The sequence below is a fragment of the Sciurus vulgaris genome (genome assembly GCF_902686455.1).
Source record: "Sciurus vulgaris genome assembly, chromosome: 2".
In the NCBI taxonomy this organism is placed as follows: domain Eukaryota; kingdom Metazoa; phylum Chordata; class Mammalia; order Rodentia; family Sciuridae; genus Sciurus; species Sciurus vulgaris.
Window position 1 is genome coordinate 153,917,440 of NC_136462.1, and position 18,355 is coordinate 153,935,794.

Sequence of the window (18,355 nt, forward strand, 5' to 3'; positions counted from 1 at the left end):
ATCTGTGTTATGTATTAAAGCTGTAGCTGTAGTGATGCAGCTTACATCAACATTCATAGCTGCTCAATTCACAATAGCTAGATTGCAGAACCAACCTGGATGCCCTAAATTGATGAATGGATAAAGAGACTGTGGTATATATACACAATGGAATATTACATAGTCGTAAAGAAGAAGAAAATTATGGCATTTACTAGTAAATGGATAGAGTTGGAGAACATCACGCTAAGTGAAATAGGCCAAGCCCAAAAAACCAAAGGCCAAATGTTTTCTCTGATAAGTGGATGATGATACATAAGGAGCGGGGATAGTGGGGGGTGAGGGGAGAGAAAAATGAAGGAACTTTGGATGGTGTACAGGAAAATTGGGCAGGAGTGGGTGGGGGAAGGAAAGATAGTAGAATGAGACAGACAGTATTACCCTATGTATATGTATGATTACATGAATGGTGTGAATCTTCACTGTGTACAACCATAGAAATGAAAAGTTAGACCCCCATTTGTGTACAATGAATCAAAATGCAGTCTGAAAAAAACAAAAATTAAAAAAAAAAAGAAAAGAAAAGAAAAGAAAAAGCTGTAGTAGTTCAGTGTAAGAAGGGTGACATGCACATCACATTTCCATCCCTCTGTCCTGTTCCCAAGTACTGGCTTTGGTACTGGGAACTTTCCTGGCACCACCTACCTTGTGCTGGCTAGTTTGATCTTCATGATAACTGTGAAGTGTCCCTGTAGGACAGAAAGCACTTTTTCTTTTTTTTTTTTTTTTTTTTTGGTCACTGAGAGGCAAAGACGTTAATCTAAAGAACAGAGCTGCCCATCCACTCTGAGGGGGACTGCTGTACCCTGACAGATCAGTGTTAAGAGCACACCTGACCCTGGCCTCCTGTGATCTTGGCCAATGGGTTAGGGACCTTATTCTAGACAAGTACAGGTTACCCTGCAGCTGTCCCAAGTCCTGTTCCTGGACAGAGCAGTTACCTGCCAGGCGCCCCAGACCCCCATTCCCAAGGCCTGCATCCTCTTCTATTTCCTCTAGTTCTTCCAAGTCCAACCCCAACTGTGAACAAAAACAGAGGTAACATTTTAATATTACTTAATATTGTCTTTCAAACAAAGGTTAAAAAATATTCAAAACCTGTAAGCTTATCCCATTCTTTCAGACTTAAAAATCCCAAATCAAAATTTAATGTTAATGCAGAGAAATCAAAGTCTTTAGATATTTCAAAAACTGCTAATAACAGTAAAAATTAGACATGTTTTAACAGTCAAATATTTATTGCCAGATTGTTAACCTATTTATGATGAACAGATTATAACATGCTGCCTAAATATGAAATCAACAATTTGTGGGGTTTTTTTTTGTTGTTGTTGTTGTTATTGTTGGTTTTGGTTTTTTGCTTGTTTTTTGAGAAAGAATCTTGGAGGCTGGGCATGGTGGCACACGCCTGTAATTCCAGAGGATCAGGAGGCTGAAGTAGGAGGACTGCAAGTCCAAAGCCAGTCTCAGCAACTTAGTGAAGCCCTAAGCAATTCAGTGAGACCCTATCTCTAAATAAAATACAAAAAAGGGCCAGGGATGTGGCTCAGTGGTTGAGTGCCCCTGGGTTCAATCCCCAGTAAACCACCCCCCCCAAAAAAAAAAGAAAGAAAAGGAAGGGTCTTGCCATGTTGCCCAGGCTGACCTTGAACTTCTGGGCTCAAACAATCTTGCCTCAGTCTCTGGTGTAGCTAGTACTACAGGCACATGCCACTGGCCATAGCTTGAAACCAACTTTAGCAATTCCCTAATTTCAAACATGGTCAAGTAATATTTACATGTCATTTTTCTTAAAGACAAAACCTAAAAGCACTTTTCTTGTGACTATTCTAATTGTATTCAAACAATCTAATCAAAAATATATGGCATGTCAAAAATCAGAATAAAGTAGCAAAGTCACAACTATTTAACCTATCTTAAAACCATTCCAAAGCCAGGTGTGGTGGTGCACACCTGTAATCCCAGCAACTTCAGAAGTTGAGGCAGAAGGATTCAAGTTCAACGTAAGCCTCGGCAATATAGTGACACCCTATCTCAAAATAAAAAACAAAAGAACTGAGGATATAGCTCCGTGGTGAAGTGCCAGCCTCCACAACATAGGCTGTCTCAAATTTTAAAATTAAAAAAAAAAAGGGGGGGGGGCTGGAGATGTAGCTCAGTGGTACAGAACCACAGGGTTCAATACCTAGTACTAAAAAAAAAAAAAAAGTCCTCCAAATGCCTCTCAATTACGGCATTATGGTATATGATAAATATTCTATTGATGTGGCTTTAGTGTGTATAAAATCCACAAATTGCTAATATTATCTGGATCAATAATTTTGAAACGTTTTGGACTTAGGGGACTCCAAAGAGTTTTTTATTTATATGAACTATAGCTATCAAATTTTTATTATTTATTAAATTAAAAATTAAAATGCAGAAAAATTTTTAAATGTACATGTATATACATATACAGAATGTGTGTGTGTGTGAATTCATTTAAAAATAACAAGCTGGGTACAGTTGAGCATACCTATAATCCCAGCTACTTGGGAGGTTGAAGCACAAGAATTCAAAGAAACCTTGCTCATCTATTTTCTGTCTCTGTGGAATTGCCTAGTGTGGACATTTAAAAGCAAACACCCAATATGTGGCCTGTTTTGGATGGTTTCTTTCAATTAGCATAACATTTTCAAGGTTCCAAGTTTGAATCTTCAGAACATTTTGCTAAGTGAAACAGGCCAATCAAAAAAGGTCAAATTCACAGAAACAGAAAGCAGAATGGTAGTTTTCAGGGTCTGGGGAGAAGGGAATGGGAAGTTCTTTAATAGGTACAGAGTTTAGGAAAAATAAAAGGTTCTAGAGATGGATACTGGTGATGGTTGCACAACAATGTGAATATACTTAATGCCACTCAAGTGCACATTTAAAAATGGCTCAGGATGATATATAACGAACAGGGGTGGTAAGGGGAAGAGAAGAATGAAGGAACTTTGGATGGTGTAGAGGACAATGGGGTGGGAGGAGGTGGGGGACGGAAAGATAGTAGAATGAAACAGACAGTATTACCCTATTTATAAGCATGATTACATGAATGGTGTGAATCTACATTGTATACAACCAAAGAAATGAAAAGTTGTACCCCATTTTTATACAGTGAATCAAAATGCAGTCTGTAAAAATTAAAAAATTAATAAAAAAATAAAAAATAAAACACACACACAAAAAGGCTCAGAAGCTGAATTTAAGGTTATGTGCATTTTACCACAATTTTTTTAAATGGAAAAAAAAAGTTTAATGTAAGGGTTTATTTCTGTACTCTCCACTCAATTCCGTTGGTCTGTATGTCTAACTTTACTGCCATACCACACAGTCTCAATGACCTTTGCTTTGTAGTAAGTTTTGAAATTGGGAAGGTGAGTTCTCCAATTTTGTTGTTCTTTTCCAAGATTGTGTTGACTTTCTGGTCCCTTTCAATTCCATCTAGATTTTAGGATCAGCTTCTCAGTCTCTGAAAAGAAGTCAACTGGAATTGTAACAAGGACTGTGCTGAATGTGTAGATCAATTTGGGTGGTATTGCCATCTTGACGATATTAATTCTGCCAAGCTATTAACACGATGACTTTCCCTTTTCAAGTCATTCTTAATTTCTTTTAACTCTATTTGTTCTTAGCATACAGGTGTTATGTTTTGGTTTTATTTGTGCTAAATTTATACCTAAGTATTTTATTCTTTTTGATGCTATTGTGATGGGAATTGTGTCATTTTGCATTGTTCATTGCACATGCATAAAAAAGTTAATTTTTATAGACTGATACTATATCCTGCAACTATGAGAAACTCACTCACTAATTCTAATGTTTGTTTAATGGATTCCTTAGGGTTTTCTACTTCATGTCACTAGCAAACAGACAAAGTTTTGCTTCTTTCTTTTTAATACGGATGCCTTTTGTTTCATTTTCTTGCATAAATACACTGGCTAGAACTTCCAGTATGATGTTAAGAAGTGGTGACAGCAGACATCCTTGGACAAAGCAAACTCACACACACACACACAAAATGAAGAAACAATCGGTCGAAGGCAGAGTGTAGAAACTGTAAGATAAACCAGTGCCAACAAATAAATGGAAGGCAAAAAAATTTTTTAAAAAGAGGAAACGCCTATAAATTAAGAGAAGTCTAAGCGATATAAGCCAAATGCATCTAAGTTATTATAAGACAAATTTATGTGCTATCTGAAAAACTGATGATATTAAGGAATTATTGTTAATAGTTTACAGATCACAATGGTACAACTATTTTTAAAAGTCCCTCTTTTAGAGGTACCTATTTATAAATATGATGCTTTTTGATGTTGGTTTAAATAATCTGGGAGTAGAGACACAAGTGAAGCATGAGTGGCCATGAGCTAGAGTTGATGACTGGTGAAGCCAGGTAATGAATGTGTACAAAAGTTCACTATAACAGTTACTCAGCTTTTGTATATGTTTACAATTGCCTACAGTGAAAACATTTTTTTTATTTTTTGAAAACAATTTTTAATGTGCGATTAATAAATAATCAGGAGAGAGCTGCTTCTTTTGAAGTGAGTTTTGAGAGTAAAGTGCTCCTCAAACTCTCCAGCCCTGTATGATGCATTGGCACATATGTTTCTAACACTGCATTGTCAATAGGGAGGTCCTTGGGGAAGAGGCCTGTTCAAGCCCTGTGTCACTGTTTCCTCCCACTCAAAGCATCTGGCACCCATCTTACAACCAGAAGCACTCAGCAAATGTGGACTGTGAGCCAAGAAAGTCTAGTCACACAAAAACCTTTCCAACACAAGATTAATTATAAAGTAAACTCTGAGTAAAATATCACTTTTAAGAAAAAAATGTACAAAGTTTAAAAGGTTACATGCTTACATATATTTCCTTAGTTTCTATAATTAACACATTATTTGTATAATCAAAATAATAGATATTGCATATTTATGGCATAATTTTGAAATCTTTATCTAAAAACTATTTTAAAAAATGTTTCAAAAATGAAACATTTCATACAACTGTAAAATCCACAGAAGATATAACTAAGATACATGTTCTATGCTCCTTACACATTCTAAAGTGATTATTCAGTGAACAGAACTTAAAAGTCAAGTCACCTGCCAGGGTAACCTCTATTTGTTAAATCATTTTGAGCACAAGGTTTTAATTTTGGGAAATAAAATTTCTGTTCCATGTGTCAAATCAACTAGTATTACATGCCTTGAGCACTAAGAAGGGGTTCCCAACAGGTTGTTGCCTTATAAACATGCTGGACTTGTGACCCCACACAAGCCCTACAAGCTCCTGCCACCCAAACCCAACAAGAACAAAAAGGGCAGGGGGGCTAGGGATGTAGCTCAGTTGGTAGAGTGCTTGCCTCACAAGCACAAGGCCCTGGGTTCAGTCCCCAGTACTGGAGAAAAAAAAAAAAAAAAAAAGCAGGGGGAAGGGACCTGGTAGGGAGGCCCCCTCACTAAAGCCCTTCCCATACACATGCCAAGGGGAAGGAGGCTGTGGGGTCACACTCTAGAACTTCTCTCCTGGAGACCCATGTACCAGGAAAAGGCAGAAAAAGGAGACAGAGACAGACTAGGAAGACAGAGTTGCAACCAATTATAACTCTGTTCTAAGACTACAAATGACCTATGAAAGAGTTAAGTTCAAAGGGACCAAATGTTAATGAGAAACCACTAGGGAAAAGCAGTTTTTATTCTGATTAGAGGAGAAGAACAACTTTATAACTAGGAAGTATGATGAGCTAAGGTGGTTATCTTAGGGGTAGGCATGGGGGATCGGGCCTGGGTTACCAAGTTAATAATGTTAAGTAGAAATGGACAATACCAATCACTTTTTCCATGTTCTAAACAAGTCCCTGGGGTGAGAAGTACTGAACAATTCAACCCAGCCCTTGCACTCCATGTATTATCCTACCCTTCTCCTCTTGAGGGAGAGGAAAATTGCCTTCCAACCCATATATCTACAGCACATTTGCCCATTCCCAGACTGTGGCCCATCTTAATATCTGTGATCACTCTGAGACCTAGTGCCACAGAGGCCAACCAGAAGCCCAGACACAAGGGCCCCATACCTGATAAATAGCTTCATCACAAGCATTCTGAAGGCCCAGGTTCACCATCGTGTTCTGCAGTGTCCGGCCCATGTAGAATTCCAGGGAAAGATAATAAATGCGCTGAGGAGGTAAAGGGAAGAATCTTAGACTTCTCATTCCATCCCCACACACCAGGCAGGTTATAGGCTATGAAAAGACTCATGAAGCACCTACTTGGTTCTTTCACTTATGTTAACTGCATGCTGACATCACGCATGTAAGGACAGTCCACCCAGAGCAGAGGAATCTTTTCCCTGCACTAGTGAGTTCCCAGTGAACATAAACTGACTTTCCCCAATGTGTGAGGTCAGCCTTATGCTTGAGAACATGGCTTCCCAAACTGGGCAAATTCAGGCAGAGTATAGTTTGGCCTCTCACCAGCTATGTGCCCTTGGGCAAAGTTATGTCTTCACCTCTCTAAAATGGGATAAAACAACTTTACAAAGTAGGGAATATTTTCAAGCATTAAATGTAGCTGGGCATGGTGGCTGGCACCTTTAGTTTCAGTTACTCAGGAGGCTGAGGAAAGGGGAGTGCCTGAGCCCAGGAGTTTGAGGCCAGTCTGGGTGACATAGTAACACCCCAGCTCCAAAAACGTTAATCAACAATAAACAAAAGAGAATCCCTGAGCACAGCTTTTGAAACACACAGGCAGTTCTTGATAAACATCATCACAATCAATAGATGCTGAGTGGCTGAATGAAGGCATCCATTTCCACAAGGCAGAAGTCAACTGTGCTGGGGATGGAACCCAGAGTGTTGTGCATGCTAGGCAAGTGTTATACAACTGAGCTATACCCCAGCCCAGAAGTCTGGTTTTTGCCTACTGCCTAATGGTGAGTGATAAATGCTACCTTGTATTAAATTAGGTGCATGGTGGTTCACACCTGTAATTGCAGCACAGGAGGATCATAGGCAGGTTCAAAGCCAGCCTCAGCAACTTAGTGAGGCTATAAGCAACCTAGTGAGACCCTGTCCCAAATTTAAATAAAAATATAAAAGGGCTGGGGATGTGGCTCAATGGTTGAGCACCCTTGGGTTCAATCCCTGGTACCAAAAAAAAAAAAAAAAAAAAGGTGCTTTAACCAGAACTACTATCATAAATTGTGCTACTGGATGCCAAACAGGGTTCCAAGACCTCCTTGTTGGGGCTTAGGAAATGATATCCCATGCCAGGCACAGTGGTGTCCACCTGTAATCCCAGCAATTTAGGAGGCTAAGGCAGGAGGATGGCAAGTTCAAGGCCAGCCTCAACAACTTAGTAAGACCCTGTCTAATAAAAAGGACTGGGGATATAGCTCATTGGTAAAGCAACCCCAAGTTCAATCCCTAGTACAAAATATAAAATAAAACACAAACACATTCCAAAGACTAGTGCTATGACATGCTGAGAAGCCTCAGAATCCATCTCAGAATCAAAGTCCCTGTGACCTCCCCTTGAATCCCTGCCCTAGTCCAAGGAACAGCATTATGTGACCAGATCCCTGAAAAGAAAAACACAATCACCTTTAGTCTTTGTCCTCTGAAATTCTGTTAACCAGAAAACACTAAACCGACTCAGGGAACTGCAGTCTGTCAATATATCTGGACAGACTTTTTTCACACACCACTAACCTCTGTCTTGGTCAGTTCAGCATTCCAAAGATCATCATTTACAAACCACTGTCTGTTCTGCAGGCCAAACCAACTGTATCCCAGGTCACTGTATGTTCTCCAATGAACTCCCCTAAAAACTGGACCGTCCTCTGAATTCTCTTAAAAATCAGTTGTGGGCTGGGGATATAGCTCAGTTGGCAGAGTGCCTGCCTCGCAAGCACTAAGGCCCTGGATTCAATCCCCAGCACCACCAAAAAAAAAAAAAAAAATCAGTTGCCATCATTCTAAAACTTGCCTACATCCCCACTTTCCATCCTTTGCCCTATGAAAGGGTGTTTAAGCTTCAATTATCTGCCCTTTCCTCTGAGTATCACACTTTGTATATGACTAATTTTTACCCTGAGCACATTAATATATTTATGCCTATTCTTCTATATAATCTGTCTATTGTCAATTCATCCCAGTGAATCTTCAGAGGGCAAACAGAAGTCTTTTTCCCTCTGCACACCTATACGCACTCTCTCACATACCAGAGGAAATATGTAAATAAATATGTAAATAAAGGAAATATGTTAATAAAACCCCCACTGAAAACCTAAAGATAGGGAGTAGACTGTGGACTGTATACTGCAAAAAGTTGGAAAGGATTTTGAATGATTTTTGTCATAAAGACATGACAAATGTTGGAGGAGACAGATGTTTTTAACCTTATTACACCATGTATACATATGCAGAAACATCACACAGTAAAGCGAAAACAAAACAGCAGCAGCAGCAAAGGAAAAAGCACCACTGAAGGAAGATACCACTGAATGCAGAATGAGGACAAAGCCAAAACAACCTTGCTCAATAAAACTGAAGGAAAAGGTAGAGAAAAGACAATCAGCATAACTTGTGTTCCTGAAAAAAGAAAGTGAGCCAGCATTTGTGTCTTGTCTCAGCAAGGGAGGTGGAAGGGGGTAGGAAGGGCAGGGGGTGGGGGGCTTAATCCCAAAATAAAAAGTAAAACTAAAGGTAGGACTGGGGATATATAAGTGAATAAAACATCAAGCTGAGTATGCTTCTCAACAGCTTGGAAGGCTGAGACAAAAGGATCACAAGTTCAAAGCCAGTCTCAGCAACTTAGTGAGACCCTGTTTCAAAATAAGAAAATAAATAAAAAGACGGGATGTGGTTCCGAGGTTTAAAAATAAAAATCAGAGTTCAGTCTTTGATGGCCTATTTTTTTTGTTTTTTTTTGAGGCTTTTTGGTGTTTTGTTTTGGTATCATGGGGATTGAATCCATTGGTACTCTACCACTAAACTACATTCCCAGTCCTTTTATTGATTTACTTATCTATCTATCCATCTACCTATTTTTGAGACAGGGTCTTACTACCTTGCCCAGGCTGGCCTCCAAATTTTGATTCTTCTGCCTCAGCCTCCCAAGTAGCTGGTATTATATTATATGCTACTGCACCAGCTGAAAAACTGTTTTTACTTTTTTCAGTCATTTGAATATATGGCTTCTAAATTGCTATCCAAATTCCAACACCCTTTAAATTATGAAAACATTGCAGTGTAATTAACAAGTCCTCACAATTGCTGTAGGTACAACTGCCATCACCATGACTCACAGTCCATTGCTTCTTACTGACTTTTCATCACCTTGGACTTTATTTACACTACACTTGAACCAACTTATTATTTTATGGGGTTTCCATAGCACTCTGCCTTCCCACCCACAAAGAAGACCGTGCATCCTGTCCAGGGTTTATTAACAAATGTGAAAACATACTGGGTCCAGCTATAATTGGCTGCCTGAGAAAATACTGAATTAAGGGTTTACATACAATAATTTCCTTTTTCCTCTGTACAGTATCCCCATTTATATGAGGGAGATACATCCCAAGATCTCTAATGGAACCACAGACAGTACCAAATGTTACACAAGATTTATTCCTCCTCTGATAATTTTTGGATGAGCGATGTTCAAATGGCAAATATGCAAATATCCCAAAATCTGAAAAGCTCTGGAATCTGCAACACTTCTGGTCCCAAGTCATTCAGATAAGGGATGTCAACCTACATTTACTATGTTTTTTCATATATATAATCTATAATAAAATTTAATTTATAAATTAGGCACGCTAAAAGATTAACATCAACTAAAAAGAAAATTAATATTTAATAATAAATATATTTTAATGAAAGTTATGTGAATGTGTCCTCTCTCAAAAATATCTTACAGTCCTATAGATTTTAGCAACCTTAGCACGTAACTTTTTCTTTTCTAAGCCAAGAACTTTCACTTTATCACTTAAAAGAAGCACTTTACTTCTTCTGTTTCACATATCCAAATCCCCAAAATCACTGTTCTTGTGCTTTGAAGTCATTATTGGGTAAAATAAGAGTTACTTAAAAAACAAGCACTGAGAGGGCTGGGGAGATAGCTCAGCTGGTAGAGTGCTTGCCTCGCAATCACAAGGCCCTGAGTTTGATCCCCAGTACCGCCAAAAAAAAAAAGTAAGCACTGAGATACTACCACAATCAATATGATCACTAGGATGGCCACATAGTGACTAGCAGGCAAGTAGTGTATACAGCATGGATACACTGGAGGAAGGGATGACCCACATACTGGGCAAAACAGCAGATTGGTACAAGATTTCAAAACAGTACTCCAAAGACCACGCAATTTAACTTATGCCCATTCCAGAATTTTCCATTTAGTATTTTCAGATAACAAACTGTTGAAAGCACAAGCACAGATAAGGGGGGACTAGTATATAAACAAGGCCCATTTATCTCCTATTTACCTACTTTAGGAGTTCTCCCGAAGAGATTTTATAAAAAGCTGACTGGTCAGGAATATGATTGAAATGTCTTACATTTTGGCTTTTCCTAAAATTGCTTTTTGCTTTTACATATATTATATATATATATATTTATATGTGTGTGTGTGTATATACCCATACACACACACACACACACACACACACACACATATATATGTATGTATTGGAGAAGGGACTGATTACTAGGGATTGAACCCAAGGGCGCTTAACCACTGAGCCACATCCCCAGCCCTTTTTTACACTGTATTTTGAGACAGTCTCAATAAGTTGCTTAAGGCTTAAGTTGCTGAAGCTGGCTTTGAACTAGAAATCCTCCTGCCTCAGCTAAAATCCTCCCGATCCTCTAGGATTTCAGATGTGCACCACTGTGCACCACTATGCCCAGTCTAAAATGTATATTTTTAAGTTTTTATAGTTTGACCTTCCTGCAAAAATTCTTACATCTAGCACTGTGAAAAGGTGGAATGGCTCATCACCTAAAAGTATCTATTTGTAAGGACTGGACATTGAGGCATAAGTGTCCCTAAAGTTGGGGATGTAGCTTAGTGGTAGAAAACTTGCTTAGCATGCATGGTGCCATGAGTTTCATCCCCAGTACCAAAAAAATTAAAAAACATACAGCCCAGACTCAAAATCTTTGATTCTCTTTAATCCCCACCCTACCCCAGTCCCCCAGTTGAATGCAGGCATCAAGAGTTCTGCAAGTATCACCTGACAGCCTCCTCTGCAGTACTGCAGAAGGGGCGGCAGCAGCACAGTCCCCAGGAATACCATCCATGCAAGAAAGACTGCATCGGGCCAGAGGCCCGGCACTGTAGCAGGCTTGCTCAGCAAGGAGCCATGAGCCTCAGGGGGCTGCAAGATGTTTTGTTGTTGTTTGGGGTTTTCTGCAATTTGTTTTAATAACTTCCACAGTTCCTCAGTTGTATTGACCTTGTTTTCCCCAATCCTTACAATGGTCCAGAGTGAAAAACATCAAGGAGAAAGACACTTGCTAAAGAAATTAGTCAGGAAAATATACAGCCTTGAACTACACAGGCTGAGGTCCAATCCTGGGTACATGTCCTAATCAGTTGGTGACTAAGGCAAGTGGCCCCTCCGAGAATATTATAACCACTTTGAGGTTCACAGAGGGCCAGGCTAGGGTTCACATGGTGATGGTTTCCCTCATCATGCCAGGTTTTCAAGAATAGTTGCAGAGTCTTGTAAATTAGCAGGGTGGTAATTCTGGAAAATACCATGTGAGGGCACAGGCCTTGTCCCAACAGCAGGCCAGCAAGGTAACTCTTCAGTGGTCCACAGCCATCCAGACACTGCCTCATGTCTCTCCATTCTCTCAACCCCTCTGAACCCTCCTGGAAAACTGTGGACAGAGCTTCCCTGCTCAGGAGCACTGGTCAAAGAACTATTTCACCTGCTTCAACCTCAGAATGACAAGCTCCCTTAACCCCTCTGGGCCCAAAGCAGGGGGACTGCACTAGTACCTTTGACCTTGCTTGTATGATCCCTTCCTGTAATATGACTCTAGTGTTCACAAGTGTTAAGTGAACTAGTGAGGCAGCCTTTTTAAAATTTATTTTACTTATTTTATTTTTTGGTTCTGGGCTTCATGCAGACTAGGCAGGTGCCCAGTGAGTTACACCTCTGATTCTTGTTTTTTTATTTTTTCACTCAGGTTCATTTATTAAATGTAAACCCTATACCATCAGGCAAATCATAGAAAAGCATAAATGAAGCTCTCTGGCACACACTGGTTAAAATGTGATCAACCCAAATACTATACAACATGTTAATCTTCCAAAGACACCTCAGGAGTTACCTTTAACTCTGTAGAAGTGGAGTTAAATATCAACAGCTGGAGACTTATGCTGCTCTTTACACAACTGAAACTAATGGAACCAGGCCTATAGAGATCATCAATTTCTTTTCCCTCTCTTGAAAGAAATTTTAATTAGAGTCTTTGTTTAACCGAAGTATCTGAATGCCTTGGTGGAAAAGGAAAGAACTTTCCAACACTTTGGGCAACAAAACAAAGACTTGAGCAACTGAATGCACCAAGATGATGGAGGTTACAGGCAGTCCTTTGATTCTGTCCATCTAGCAGTAGCTGAGTGGGCACAGAATGGCTCTCCCAGCAGACTCCCCCTCCCTAACACTCATAGCCCTGTCATGACACAGCAACATGGGTCACTGGCTTAGTTCAGAGGCCAGTGAGCACAGTATTCCAGTCCATGGAGGAGCTCCCTGCCCCACTAGACAGTGAAGCCACCTCCCATGGCTGAACCTTTGCCCTCCCACCTCTTTTCAGTGAGCTGAACATGACTCCAGACACCACCCTGTGAGAACCACAGCCCAGTTAAAGGAGAGATGTTAGAAGGGGCACAGTCCTCCCACCTGCCAGAGAGCAAGGCTTGTCTTCACCTTCCCTGACCATGTCTATCACATTCCAGAATGTTTTGGGAGGGTCACTGTCAGAACAGTTTTATAAAACCACAACTGCATTTGCCATAGAATGTGAGGATTACCCACTGAGGCTTTCAAGCTTCCAACCTATGAAGTCACACACACACACACACACACATTTTTCATTAGAATTAAGTGCCAGGGACATCTGACTCCCATGGGAAACTGGCAGGTTTGTTCTCACAGTGGACTGTAGTACTAGGACTGAGGATTAGGACACAGGTCTATGCTCAGTCCATTGTGGAAATGTGAAATATTCTTATGGAGTTTCAGAACTTAGAAGGATCTTAGCAGTCACTTGGTTCTGCAGGAGACAAACTTCTTTTGCATTTCTGATATTACATTTTCACAATTCACTGTCTTCTGCCTTCCATGTGGTTAAGCTCTACAAAATGTCAGTAATGGAAGTCATCTTATCCTGACAGATGAGCCAGAGCCTAATCAACTTAAACTAAGGGAACTGAACCATGTCACACTACATTTATCACTAATAAGGTTCTGGTCATCATTTTTAAGCAAAAATGCTTTCATTTTCATTTTAAACTAAGTTCCAAGGCTGAGGAAAAGCACCCTGCTACAACAAAAATTATCACCCCTACTTAACAAGATCAGTTGAAGATGCTGCAAAATAAAGACACTCTACCACCAAGTTTCGTCCCAGCACCCCTCCCCCTTTTATTTATTTTGGAAGTGGGAATTGAACCAAGGGGCAGAAGTGAGATCAGTTACAGTATTTCATAAAGTACAGATGGTCCTTACAGCCTCTAGGCCCCTATGTATTAGAATTGATTCCTCAGAGAAACAGAATCAACAGTCTGAGTGCATGCATGAACACAGAGAGAGGGATTTATTGTAAATAAATCATCACTGGCTTACAAAACTGTGGACATGCAAGTCCACAATCTGCAAAGCAGGATGGGCCAGCAGATGGAAAATAGGCAAGAGCTGCAGTCCCAATCCAAAAGTGGCTGGCTGGCAAAATTTGTTCCATAAGGCCTTCAGTATCATTAGAGGATGTGTTACTAAATATAAAAAGACATATATGTTTGGTCTTTCTGGCCAGAGCTCCTAAAATGCTTGTAATATTTTCTTTAAGTGATAAGAGCTATACAAGTGAAAGGAGTCATTTGTTATTCAGTCACACCTGACTGTGTTAAGAGGTAACTTTGGCAAGGTCTTAAGTAGGAAGACTGGTTGCCAGGGGAATCAGCTCCCGTGATTAGAAGATTCAAACGTTCAGGACTACCCCTCCCCCAAACCTACCCTCCTCTCTGCCTCCCCGCCCCCCAGAGGAGCTAGAGGTTCAGTTAATCACCATTGGCCCAATGATTTAATTCAAGCTTCCATAAAAATCCTGACAGAAAGGGTACAGGGAGCTTCCAGGTCAGTAAATATATGGAGGTGTGGAAGGGTGGTGCCTGCAGAGGCAAGGAAGCTCCAGGCCCCTTCCCCATGTACAACTTCCATCTGGCTGTTCCTGGATTATAACTTTCATAATAAACTAGTAAATGTAAGTAAGGCATTTTCCTGTTCTAGCACACTAATAAATTGAAGAGGGAGGCCCTGACTTGTGACTGGTGTCTAAGTTGGGCAGGCTTGTGGAACTGAGTACTTAACCTGTGGGGTCTGATGTTACCTCCACATAGAGTGTGTCAGAATTGAACTAAATCATAAGATACCCAGTCAGTGTCCATGAAGAACTGGAGAACTAGCTGGTTTGGGAAAAACCCACACATAGAGGCCCACCCATTCTATTAGGAGTAATTTACTTTATTCAAAACCCACTGATTTACTACTGTAGGTCAAAGAGACATCTGCACTCCCATGTTTACTGCACTATTCACAGTAGCCAAGATACAGAAAATGTGATGTATATACACAATGGAATATTATTCAGCTATAAAAGGAATAATGTGGGGTAGGAGATGTAGCTCAGTGGTAGAGCATTTGCCTAGTATGCAGGCCCTGCACTGAAAACACAAACACACAAAGAGAGAGCAAAAGAATAAAGTTCTGTCCTTTCCAACAAACTAAACTGGAGGACCTTCTGTTAAATGAAATAAGCCAGGCATAGAAAGACAAACACCACACAATCTCACTCATATATGGAATCCAAACTTCTCATAGAAGTTGCAAACAGAATATTAGATTCTAGGGAGGAAGAATAGAGAAAGGCTGATCAATAGGTAGCAGTTTCAGATAGCTCGGTGAAGTAAGTTCTGGTATTCCATTGCACAGTTGGTCAACTAATGACAATATTGTATATTTCCAAAAAGCTAGATGAAAAGACTTTGAATGTTTTCACTATGATGAAATGACATTTGAGAAGATATGCTAACCCTGATTTGAACACCAATATTTTCAATATTGAAAATATTTTTAATTTGTAATACAGACATGAATTGAAACATCACATGGTACCTCATAAATATGTATGACTTTTATGTATCAATTCAAAATTTAATAAAAAAAGTCCACTGATTTAAGTGTTAATGTCATCCAAAGATGCCCCCCCACCCCCACCGCTTCACAGAAACATTCTGAAAAATGTTCATATTTGGGCATTATGTGCCAAGTTGACACATAAAACTAGCTATTATAGTCCATAAGAGCAGAGGCCAGACTGTCTTCTACAGAAAGTTGTGGTGCACACACCATTGGTAGATAAAATGATAGCCTAACCCACCCTTCAGCTTGGTCTGTGATCAGGGTGAACAGCAACACAAAACAGTTGCCCACCATCAGCTTCAGGCCGGAGAAAATAATTGAGTTATCTGCTGCCAGGGAAGCCTGTCTGTGGAATACAAGGTCAACTTCACACACCCAAGTGGAAACAACAGAATGACTGGGAGTGTTAGAAAGATTCCAGCAGCTGTTCTCACTACTGGCTAACTAAAACAAAATCCCAGAAGTGGGGATTAGAACAGGCAGGGCTGCAAAACACTGCCCAGATTTATCTTCCTTTAAAACTCCTGGTTATAGCCAGATCATAAGAGTGATCGTATTCATTGTGATTATTTTCAAAGAAATATTTAAGACAAAAGTTTGGATACCATAGAAGAGCTGCTTTTCCTTAATTGCAATCAGGTCATGAGTTTATGGAAATAAACCATAGTAATCTAATCAATCCCTCCACTGCAGGGGTGCCAATGTGTTCAGTTTTACAAAGACCCATGGAAGAAATCATGCACTCACCTATTCTAGATAGGACAGCAAGGATCTGTAACTCCCATAACTAGGCATGATCTGTCATCTTCTTTGGTGGCCAGAAATTAAGGTCTTTATTTTGTGTCCTAACCTTGCACCTGAATTTAGCTCATTCTCCTTCCCTTACTATCCCACTCCAAATTTCTCTCTGAAGCCTTTTATTAGTTGGAACTTTTTGCATTACACCTTGCTTAAGTATACTCTAATTCTTTATGAAAATAGAATGTCAAAATAAAATTGAAACATTTTATAATAAAACAAAATTCTAACATGTCAGAATGGCAAGAAATCTCAGAAATAGATTCTCCTCTCATTTAAAAAAGAAAAAACTGAGGCCAGACCCACAGTGACAAACTGGTAAAGCCAGGACTGAAATAAGTTTTGGGTCTGGGAAGTATAACTCAGTGCTTGAGTGTTTGCCTAGCACGTACACGGCCCCACGTTCAATCTTCAACACCACAAAAGAAAAATTTTTTGCATAAGGAGTGCAGACTCAAGTGCAACCCTCCCTCACCACCCAACTCTTCCAGTCCCTGATGGAGTGAAGTCCCAGACACTATAGTTTAGGCCAGATTTCACTCAACCTTGCCAGAGGTTCAGGGAATCTCTGAAATTACTATGTTGCAGAATGAGGCCATTCATGGAGCCAAAGTAACAGGAAATGTCCTCTCAGGGATTCTTTCAATCATGCTGAAAAGATTTCAGAGACACCTTGCACATTAGGTAGCAGACATAAGTTTATCAGAAGAGACAGGAAAGGGGGAAAAGAAGACACTCTCAAGAGAGAGTGGGTCCTCTCAGAGAACAGAGGGATAGGGTGCCCCTCCTGTTCTCTTGTTGTATTGGGGATTCCAGAGAAGCTTCCTGAGAGTTCCTTCCATGTTCACCTCTTGCCTTGTGACTCAGCAGATTTGCATTAAACTTCTCAAGTCTCCACTGTACATGGTAAACTATTATAATGGCATGCTAAATATCCAAGGCAACTCTGGATCACTTCCGCCCACACTGAGCAGTTTTAATTGGAACTTGTTCTTATAGATTTTATGGTGTGAGGGGGGTGCTTCTAATTGTTTTATCTCCCCTGAGTTCTGGAATCTGGTCAGTGTAAAGCTCACAAAAGGGGCTGGGGTTGTAGTTCAGTGGTAGAGTGCTTGCCTTGCACATGTGAGGCACTGATCCCCAGCACCACATAAAACTAAATAAACAAAATAAAGGTATTGTATTCATCTGCAACTAAAAATACATATATTAACAAAAAAATCACAGAAGCCACCCCTGCTTTAGGGTAACTTGCAGGGAGAAACCTTTTGGGTCAGCACTTCTACAGATAAGATTGTTTACTGAGGTATGTAGCATGTCCTATTGACTTAATCCAGGCAGGTAAACTGTTTTTAAAATAAATCATGGGGAGGACGGCATAGTAGGCTTAGTTTATAGAATTTATCCCCATACCTTCATGTTCCCATTGCTCATATCTGTTACCTCTCAGACATGATAACTAAGGACTGCCTCTTGCCAAATACAAACCTCTCAATTTAGCCGAATTTTCTGACTTGCTGATTTGCTAGCCAGGATGCTTAAAAAATATTCCTCTGGCCACTCCAAGTTTCTATTATTTCTATTACTAAAAATAAAGCACTAAAAGAGTCATGAAACAATAGATTCAACACTAACTATACTATTTTATGTAATAAAATGAAGTTTCTACCAGTAAAGCAAAAAAGATATAGAATACAAAATATTTATAGCATTTACAAGGTTACTACTAGGTGGTTAGATTATTTTTTCCTACTGGCTCATCTGTGTTTTCTAATTTTTTTCTCCAGTAATCAAAGACAAAAATAATAAATATAAGCATTATATTTTATTAAATACAATGTCATATCACAGTCTGAACTGTGCTGGTACCAGCCCCTGAGGCTATTTCTGGGGCTTGGGGTGTAGCTCTGCAGTTTTTTTTATTGGAAGCCCATTTCCCCTCATAGGCTCTGGCAAGCTTGATTCTGGCATTACGAGCAAACAGGGAATGTTTGCAGAGAAAGGAGATGATGAGCTTATTTTCATCATGAATTAACCAGAGAAGCACTTAAATTTC

The 18,355-nt window shown here is 39.8% G+C and overlaps 1 protein-coding gene across 1 annotated transcript in view; it reads right to left on the reverse strand.

Moving 5' to 3' along the window:
* Window positions 1-18,355, reverse strand: part of PYGB (glycogen phosphorylase B) — a 44,323-nt gene that overhangs the window by 23,547 nt on the left and 2,421 nt on the right. Inside the window, exons 2-3 of the mRNA XM_079123335.1 lie at window positions 6,137-6,238; window positions 981-1,059 (exon numbers count right to left, since the gene is read on the reverse strand). Of these exons, the coding sequence (XP_078979461.1) occupies window positions 981-1,059; window positions 6,137-6,238 (181 nt within the window). The remainder of the gene's footprint in view (window positions 1-980; window positions 1,060-6,136; window positions 6,239-18,355) is intronic.